The 9,573-nt window shown below is 37.6% G+C and overlaps 2 protein-coding genes across 2 annotated transcripts; one reads left to right on the top strand and one right to left on the bottom strand.

Annotated features, from left to right (window-relative positions):
• Positions 1–5,497, top strand: tmem119b (transmembrane protein 119b). The gene is made up of 2 exons (XM_032570628.1): positions 1–245; positions 3,489–5,497. The coding sequence occupies exon 2, from the start codon at positions 3,505–3,507 to the stop codon at positions 4,330–4,332; it is 828 nt and encodes a 275-aa protein (XP_032426519.1). The 5' UTR covers positions 1–245; positions 3,489–3,504; the 3' UTR covers positions 4,333–5,497.
• Positions 5,498–5,748: 251 nt separating this feature from the next.
• On the bottom strand, positions 5,749–9,072 carry LOC116724861 (iron-sulfur cluster assembly scaffold protein IscU-like). The gene is made up of 5 exons (XM_032570630.1): positions 8,893–9,072; positions 7,364–7,477; positions 7,116–7,226; positions 6,369–6,447; positions 5,749–6,269 (listed from the first exon to the last, which is right to left on the bottom strand). Exons 1-5 carry the CDS (start codon positions 8,992–8,994, stop codon positions 6,178–6,180), a joined length of 498 nt encoding a protein of 165 aa, XP_032426521.1. The 5' UTR covers positions 8,995–9,072; the 3' UTR covers positions 5,749–6,177.
• Between the last annotated feature and the right edge of the window lie 501 nt (positions 9,073–9,573).

Below are 9,573 nucleotides of genomic sequence, written 5' to 3'. Positions count from 1 at the left end.
GGAGGAGGGGGGAGGAGAACAGAGCAGAGCCAGAAGGAGGGATCTGTACTCATGGTTAATGACATCTCTCCTGCGCTATCCAGACAAACCTCCGCACTGAAACCTGAAACCTGCAGCGGTTGCACGGTTCCCCAATCAGTCACATGTGCCCTGCTCTCCCTCTCACTTTGCTTCTTGCAAACTGGTTTCAGTCACCCTTCCACCAGAGGGGATTTCAAGCTGAGAAACTTCTTCCACCCTGAATGGTGAGTGAAATGGAAACACATTAGAACGTTTTCTTCTTAGTTTGGAAAGAGCAGAGAGCATCATGCAGCTCCTGTGCATGATGCTCTCTGAAGTCAGGAGACATGACAGCATCAGGATCCTTCCAGACTCGAGCAGCTATTTAAACTTCTGGATACTTTTACATCCAGAGCTGATAATTACCTATAAAAGAAACTGATGGTAAACTTTAATATTCCGTAAATGTTTTGTGTAACTTCTTTTCCTTTGTTTTCATTTGGTCACCTTTTGCTGGCATGTTTTTTGTGTCTGACTGCACAGACATATTTGGGTATTTGGCTCGGGGTGATTCATGAAGTGGAGGGGGAAAAGTCCCACATGAAGCTGGGTTTCATGTGGGACAGCTTGCGCACAGATGCAGCTGAGAGGGGATTTAAAAAAAAAAAAAAAAAAGTGAGCCGCTGCCAGTTAACACACAGACAGAGCAGAGAACAGAGAGAAGGCCAAGTCAATAAATACAGCTGGCTTTACAGGGCCAGTTCATGAAATATGCAATAGAGAAAAAAAATCTCCCAAACAACCATTTACAATTAGGCCAAGTAGATTTATTATATTTTATTCTGTTGTCCCCTTCCAGTGATAGAAGTGCACAGTGAGCAAAAATGAACACTAACTACAGTTCTAAAGGTGGTACTTTCAAGCAAAATGACATTTTATAAGTATAATTTTCATAATACCTTCATTTGCATTCATAAGTTGCTCATTATATTTGTAAATTGATATACTGTATAGAATACACAATGTCTCTCAAAATACTCTAAATCCATGTTGAAACATATTGTGTGAGGTTAAAATAAAACTCATTGGAAATGTAAATTTATACATAATAAGCAACAAACTGCTAAAAACCAGAAAAAACTAAGACCTTTCATGACAACTTGCAATTGCTTTGGTGAATTGGACACAAAAATGAAGCCAGGAATACAAACATATATGTAATCAACAGATGTAAATTAGGAGAAAATGTGGTAATTAAGTAATTAATTTAATTGAAACAATCTTCTGGTATCTCAATACTAATTTTAAACCACATAATAAGAGTAACTTAAATCTGTAAACATTCATTTTTGAAAGGCAGGCCTGTTATTTTACATAACTGAACATTTTTCTCACATTGTACATTTGACTTTACTGTTTGTCTTATTTTTGAGATTTGCTTGTTGTTACTGAAACGTCTTAATTTCTTCATTGATGGGCAATAAATATAATTCTGTTCTATTATTTTCCTAGTCCAGACCAGTCAGATAAAGTAGATTTGACATGTTATGAAAAACACAAAAAATATATGGAGCAGATGAGCAGCAGAGACAGAAAATTGTTAATTAACGACTTTCCAAAACCAAAACAGTAAATCAATAAAATATCTACTAATAGATGTTTTTGTGTGTTATGTTTACGTTCCCTTCGCTAATGTCAACATGTGTTCAACATCAGGCTTGGTGGGAATGAAACTTGAGACTGAAACCAGTTCAGGGTCAAACTAGAGGTCACTAAACTGAGTGACCTAAGCCTGAAGTCTTCTCCTGTTATGTAGGGTCAGGTTAATGCATTAAAACAAAGATGAAAAAATGTTGACATTAAATTACATTGCAAATATTTTCAAAAAGTTTGAAGAGTAAATATGTGCCACACAAGGTGCTGTGTTTCAAGCTTGTTAAGTTGATACTGACTTACAAAAAGGCATTTTCTGAGTCATGACAGTCCTTTTTGCAAGTGCATAAATCGTGTTTCTCATGGTATAACAAAGAGTGAAAAAACAGAGTTTTATTAGGAAAAAAAATTAAAGCAAACCCATATATTCTTTATTTAAAACAGAAAAACAACAGAAATTTATTTTATTGCTAAAGCAGTTGAACTGCCTGATTACAGTCTGTTTAGCACAGTATAAATACGTAATTAAAATATTTAACATATTAGTAGTAGTGGTTAGGTGCCTAATATGGTGACTTTTTATACCTTTTTGCTGTTCCGCTCTTTATCAAACAACACCAGTATAACATGCCATTTAAAATATCTTATACCACATGGCATGTTATACATGCTCACTGTACCTTAAATGTGCATTTTTTAAACTTTTTATTGAGCGTCTTGAGCTGTCCTGAAGCTGTGCAAAACATTTCTTGTTGTTAAGGTGTTATTTCCCTAAATGTACCCATTTGGCATTTCTAAATAACGATAGCAAAGCATGATAATCCTTTAGTTATTGACAAAGGAGACGTCAGTAGAGTCTCTTCAGCTCACATTGGTGCATTTTATTGACAATCAACATGAGCAGCTCTCTCTGTCAGCAGCACTCAGGGGTCAGCTATTCAATATGAGGGGCGGGGCGGACCTATTAAGTATTAAAATATCTAACATAAAATTAATTCAGGATGCAAGCCGACATTGCCGTAGGCAACAGCCACCACACATTTCTAGCAAGCTGCTCTAACACCGTAGCTTTACAGCCTCCCTTTGATAAGAACAGTGTGTTTATTTGCTTTTTATACCAGGACAGTTCATGTTTGTCGTGATAAGAAATGTTTCCAGACAGCTGAATTTGTCTTTCTTGAAACTGATGGAAAATTGCAGCTGCTTTCATTCACTGAAGGCAGCTCTATCACTCTAGCACTCTCCCAACCATTTCATCAAAAGTAACAAACTATAGCATAGGGATGGGCAATATGGACTTAAAGTTTCATGACATTGTTTTGTGTTACTATTGTGATAACGACCAAAGTGACAATAACAACTTTTTGTTCCTTCTTTTTTTAGGTAATTATGTGGCTCTGACTGATTCACAATCATAGCCACACAAATACTGCTCTTGAAAAACATTTCCATTTGTAATACGCGTCACTAAACAGCACACGTTAAATGAATTTATATTTTCAAATGCATTGCAATCTATTGATACTCTCAACAGTGGAGAATATTATAAAACTAACATTTCGGACAATACAGACAGTTTTGGAGGCATTTAAGTATCAAGAGTCTTATCTTGTTAAAAAAATAAATAAACTTTTAAAGTCTCTCGCTATAACTCTACATTGCTCACAAGCCAGTGCCTATTTTTTACTGAAAACAATAAAATAAAATTTTGACTCAGACTTGTTGTGCAGTTGTTTAAAATTCTGTCATTCACATGATAATTAGAGCTCCGTTTACAAACAAGTGATTTATGCCTCCATGCAGCATTAACTGTCTTTCCATATGGACCTTCACAGATCCGGACAGGAAGCCATGCATCCAGGAGCCCTGCGTCCCATCAGCCTGTGTGTGGTGTTTTGCATCACCAGAAGCCTGGCCACACATTTACATCCTTACGGTTCCCTAGAGGGAAGTACAGATGAGGAAGAGCTTAGTCTCATAAATTCGTCTGTCGCTCCCAGATTTCACCCCACTGAGTACCAAACCACACCACCAGAACCGTCACGAGAAGAAAGAAACCTCGGCGAGTTCACCAAGTTCCTGGAGGAGAACATGCTCCTCGTCCTTGTTTCAAGCACACTCATCTTTCTCACCCTCCTCATTACCTGTGGAGCGTTTTTCATGAGCCGCAGGCTCAAGGTGAACTCCTACCACCCTTGCTCCTTCCCCTCAAAAATGTACGTGGACCATCAGGACAAGACCGGAGGCACCAAGCCCTTTAGCGAAGTGCAAGGCAAAGCCGTTCCTGAGCTGGAAATGGAGCCAGTGGACTCCAACAAGCAGCTACAGGCTGAAATCTTAAGAGCCGCAAGCAGCCTACGAACGCCAACTAAATGTCCTCAGGCTGCAGAAAGCAGTGAGACAGCAGCAGACCCCAGTCCTGAGGACGACTTGAAACCAGATCACAGCATCCTGGAGCAGCAGCTACCGACGCTGCCTGAGGAGGAGCAGTGTGAGCTTCTCGACAGCAGGGAAGCTGAGACAGCAAGTTTGGAGTCGGACCATCCAGAGCATCTTCACCCGGGAGACGGGGAGTCAGAGGAGCCTCTGACCGGAAGGAGTCTCCGGCCATCGTCTCTGCACATTCACAATGAAACTGCTACACTGCAGCTGATCGCTGGGGATAAAACGGCCTTCTAATCAGCTTTAATGAGACAAGCTAAGAACTTATTCACAGGGATCCTCCAGCAACATTTCATTCTCTTCAAAATTGTGTAATTTTGTAAAGAAAACAAATCTTGTAAACTCGAGTAGTAAGACGTTTTAGCAAAGTACTAAAACTATGACTGCATGTTGAAGGGTCTTGTAATTGCATTCATGTACTTGAACCTTTTGTATTTTTTTTGTGTGTTTCAACCACAAACTTCAGTCTACTTAACTGAGACTGAATTTATACATTAACATGAAGTAGAGCGTTCATTTTGAAGCTTTTTTCTTCTTTTTTTCAAATAAAAATGATAAATGTTTGGTATGTATTTTTATACGGTCCCCATTTACCAAGCTAAGAACTTATTTCATTTCTGTGCATTTCTCCAGGAGGGACAGGTAAGCCAGTCAGAGTTGATGGGAGGATGGATTGACACAACAACAGGGAATTACCAGAAGAAAACCTGCTAAATGTTGCAGGATTTGAGACAGAGATTCGCCTGGTGGTTGCAGCATCATGCTGTGGGAAGAGGGAAACATGGATGGAGCTAAATACAGGACAGTACGATGAAACAGAATTCAAACAGCCCTAAACGTCCCGCCAGAGTTGATTAACATCATATTCCTATCTTAAACTGGCCCAGTCAAAGTCCAGAGCGTAATTTCACAATGTGTGGGACTGTGGGTAGTTTTGCAGCTGTATTTGTGGTGAAAAGTAGAGCTACGCAATATATTGCAGCAGAATTTTCATTGCAACACCAATTTGTGCAACTGCAGCACAAAGGACCACTTGGATGCTTATGATGCTACAACCATTCAGGTGGCCGGCATTAAAACCCTGTTTGCTAAAATCATTCTAGATGATTCTGAGACTCTCAGTCAACAAGATACAGATCTTGGAGAGGAAGTTTGAAAAGCTTAAGAACAACAATAAGGGCACTGTGATTGTAGAAAATGCTGAGGAATATGTGGGCTAAATATTATCAACAATAATAATTTTCACAATATTGTGCAACCCTACGATGAAGTACCATAATGCCTTATATTATGGTCATTGTGAATTAGTATTGATTTTGAAATCAGGAATCAATTTCTTCCCATGATGATGCACTACTTTGTCAGTCTAGAAATTAAAATCCCAATAAAAAGTATTAACATCTATGGTTGTTATTCTATAAATGAATAAAAAGTTCAAAAGGATGAGTATTTTAGAGAATTACTGTTACTTAAATGTGCATGTTAGATTTATAATGCTTGCTTTTTCTCTAGGTACCATGTAAGTCATTTAAAATAAATAAAAATAATAATTTCCATTGAAACAAGGCATTGAAAAAGTTACATTTTCTGCAGATCTGTCAATAAGCTCCATTAATTATGAGTCTTAAAAAATAAACTGGGCTGAGAACATAATGATGCAAAACATTTTTATTACAGGCTTACAAGGAAGCATTTGTGAATATAATAAATTACACTTTCAACTACTGGACCCCCGTCTTCAGCGCAGATCTTTACCTTAATCACTCCTTTCAAAATAAACACTCCTCCTGAACACAATCTGAAAACCAAACATAATCTCAAACAGCATAAGGCTCAGCTTTCTACAGCCAACCCAAATAGTACATTGTGCGTTTACGTGACAGGCTGAAACATACAGTAGACAGGGTTAGAGGATCAAAGACTAACACAGAAAGCCTTGTGTAACAGTTCTACAAAGGGTTGACCAGTGTGCGTTTGTCTTAATTACTGCTGGAAAGTGAAACAGAGGTACTGGGCCGCTGCTATTTCACTTCTTCTGAACGGGAAGCAGACGGCATCCGGCTCAAAGCAGGAGAGCTCGGTTTAGTTGCTGGCCCTGACTGCCTCCTGCTGGTCGTCGTGCTGCTTGAGGCGATAATCTGCAAGGGCCGCTTTGATGGCGTCCTCTGCCAGCACTGAGGGACAACCAGGCAAAGGTCAATTAAACGTGCATGAATGCAGAAGGTTGAACTGGGAGAACACTGCTAGAGAAAAGAAACACAACAACGTCTTACTGGAGCAGTGCAGTTTAACGGGTGGAAGACTGAGCTCCTTGGCAATGTCGGTGTTTTTAATCTCCAAAGCCTCATCCAGCTGAAACAGAAGCACGACGTTTAAGTAACAACAAAACTCGGATGTGTAAGACATCAAATTAGTAGGGTTCCTACTAATTTTTCATTTCAAAATTCTGTACTTTTTTAAAAACTGAAATTTGCAGATTCTTTTTCCATTTGTTTTCTTAAAGCTTTGGAGAGTTGAAAAAACTAAACTTTTACCTCGTTGCATTTTATAATCAGCATTTTTTTTAAGAAAAGCTATTTCAAGTCATCACTTGTTTTGTTGGGGTTGTTTTTTGTTTGTTTTTTTGCATTTTGGACTAATTATGTGACTTTGATGATAATGAATTACTATTCAAAGAAAGAATAGCAATTCTTTCTTTGGCATCTAACTGTCCAGAGGATCTTTAAGTATTTTGTTTTACTTATTATTAAGTAGCTCATCAGATAGAATGATCCTTTTTAAATGTAAACCAACTTTAAAAATCACTGGTTTTTAGTCATTTCAATTTTTATTTTTTTAGGAAACATAACAGGGAATGACGTCTGGAAACAAAACTTTTTTTCCATACCTTCTTTTCTTTTGCTTCCTCAATACTTATCCAAATTTGGAAAATTATGAAATCATTTTTGATACTGTTCAAGACTGCCTATAAACCATGAAAGTAAAACATATAAGATAAAAAGTAAAAAGTGTTAGCTTACTGTTTTGCCTTTCACCCACTCAGTTGCCAGAGAGCTGGAGGCGATGGCAGAGCCGCAGCCGAAGGTCTTGAACCTGGCATCCACAATCTTCCCCTGGTCATCCACCTCAATCTGTAAACGTAAATATCAATTTTAAACAAAAGGATTATAAACGTAAGTCCATACATTAGTGCTCTACACTTTAGAGTACCCCTCTGACATTTTAAAAAGCTTGAACTCCTCTATTCTTTGTAACAAGAAGTCAGTACCTGAAGTTTCATTACGTCTCCACAAGCCGGGGCTCCCACCAAGCCGGTTCCAACTTTCTTGGAGTTCTTGTCCAGTGATCCCACATTTCTTGGGTTTTCATAGTGATCCACCACCTTGAGATATGTAAAGAAAATGTGAGAACAATTCCACTGCTGCTTATTCTGTGACCTGATCTCTAATTGTATTTTGGGAGAAGAGTATCCCAGAGTACCACAAAGTACATTCTGCCTCAGAATACATGTCTAAAATAGAATTCCTGAATGTTATGTAAATACCAGTTTCCTGGCTTTTTTTACATAAGAGACTGAAGTACACAGACTTGGATTGGATTAGATTTATACACAAAACCATCATTGTCCCCCATCAACCGTCCCTTCCTCCTACTTTTCGTTTCTGCTGAGTCACTCTGACCAACAAAGTGTGAGGTCAGAGGTTCATCCCAACGCTCTAAATAGGAAACGTAACTCTTAATATGTTGAAGGAATTTACTTTACACTATTTTGACGTATTTCTTCAAATATCAGCAATGTAGAGTTTTACGGCAACATTTAAACCCAGTCTCATTGACTGCACAAAGTTACAACACCTTCAACTGGATTAAATGTGACTGATTATTGAAATAATTGTCAACCAATTTAGAAATCAATTAATCATTAACTGGAGTATACAAACACAAAAATATGCTTTTCATTTTTTTTTTATTTAAAGAGGGAATTGAATTATTTGTTTATTTGCAGCTTTTTAAGTATTTCTAATATTATATATAAAAAAGACAAAAAAGGTTAAATGAAATATTTGTAGAATGTGCAATTTTTTATACCATTAATCAATTAATTATCAGAACAATCAACAGATTGATCGATTACTAAAATAGTTGCAGCCCTACTTTTTTCCCATTTTACTTCAGTAGGCTACATTATATAAACGAGAGATCACAAGTGAAACAAGACACCTATATTTTTAAATGCCTCTCTAATTCTGAGTGACACGTGGCCACTTTATTTTGCAAAATTGATAAGGTAAAAATCTGAATATTGTTGCTGTTACGTAAATGAAACACAAGCAGCTACACTGACATTCAGCTGTTTCTAGCACAGCACACCGCGGACACTTAAGCATATTAATAGGATCTAATTACATTTAAAACTGCGGGCAGCTGGTTGGAGGATCAGTGACCTGATTCTAGTTTTAAACTTGCCAACTAGATACTATGAAACAATGAATAATGTATATTCCTCAGTTTCCTTCCCTGCTTTGTAACATGGTACTTATAACTCTGCTGTAGTTACACGCCTCCTCCTGCTGCTCTGATGTAACTCGGGACATTTATGAGCAACATATGTATGTAAGCTTCTTTCCTCTGATTCTCCCCGAGTTTCTAACAACGTTCAAGTAATTTTCTGAGCAAAGAAAAGTTCCATATTTGCGCCATTCTATTTGTTAGCAATACATCTATACCTAAACGAAAGAGTAAACATATCGTAAACATTAACCTGACACATTCGAGGGCAGCTTTGACGCTGTTTACCTTCTTATGGTAGCAGCACTGAGTGATGAACTCAGGAGCTGAGAGCCTCCGAGTGAGCAAAGACAGAGGACTGAGACACTTCTTCGCCACAGAGCCCGCCATGTTGACCTAATGGCGCAGTTAACGTTACCGGACAGAAGATACGAGCCGCACCGAGGTAGAACGGGGAGGACTTATGCAAACTGCGCATGCTCCGTTAATGTAAACCACCCAGAGGATATATATACGGAGCCCTGTTGGTGCCAATGTTTACAGAAACAAAGTACTGCCATTACATACGACGAAGTATTACAGCCATACCAAGAAAATTAAAATAATACGAGAATAAAGTCATAAAATTGTATGAAAATAAAATCGAAATAATACGAGAATACAGTCATAATGTGTGTATAAAGTTATAATAATGTGAGAATAAAGTCGTAGTGACTTTTTTCTTGTAATATTATGATTATATTTTTAGAATTGTCTTGTTGTTATTATCTTTATTTTATTAATGTGGCCACAATACTCTGTTGTAATAGGATCATAGGAAAAAATATATATAGGGGTTTTCTAAAGTTTTAAAAATGTAAAGCAAATTATTAAATCCAAGATAAATACCTTCTAAGACACTGTTGTAAAAAAATCACAAGTTTAGCTTCTCTTGAACTGCAAAAAAACCAAAAACAAATGCAAGAAAAA

This window comes from Xiphophorus hellerii, chromosome 8, assembly GCF_003331165.1.
Source record: "Xiphophorus hellerii strain 12219 chromosome 8, Xiphophorus_hellerii-4.1, whole genome shotgun sequence".
NCBI classification, from domain to species: Eukaryota; Metazoa; Chordata; class Actinopteri; order Cyprinodontiformes; family Poeciliidae; genus Xiphophorus; species Xiphophorus hellerii.
The sequence above is the reverse complement of the archived record's forward strand: the minus strand, read 5'-3'. Positions and strand labels throughout refer to the sequence as shown.

What these genes read in the sequence shown, in the direction of transcription:
- tmem119b (XM_032570628.1), top strand. Translation starts at nt 3,505, where the DNA reads ATGCATCCAGGAGCCCTGCGTCCCATCAGCCTGTGTGTGGTGTTTTGC.
- LOC116724861 (XM_032570630.1), bottom strand. Translation starts at nt 8,994, where the DNA reads ATGGCGGGCTCTGTGGCGAAGAAGTGTCTCAGTCCTCTGTCTTTGCTC. An exon ending in GAGACGTAATGAAACTTCAG is followed by an intron (nt 7,227 to 7,363) that starts GTACTGACTTCT and finishes TTACGTTTACAG; the next exon opens with ATTGAGGTGGATGACCAGGG. An exon ending in CGTTAAACTGCACTGCTCCA is followed by an intron (nt 6,270 to 6,368) that starts GTAAGACGTTGT and finishes GTTGTCCCTCAG; the next exon opens with TGCTGGCAGAGGACGCCATC.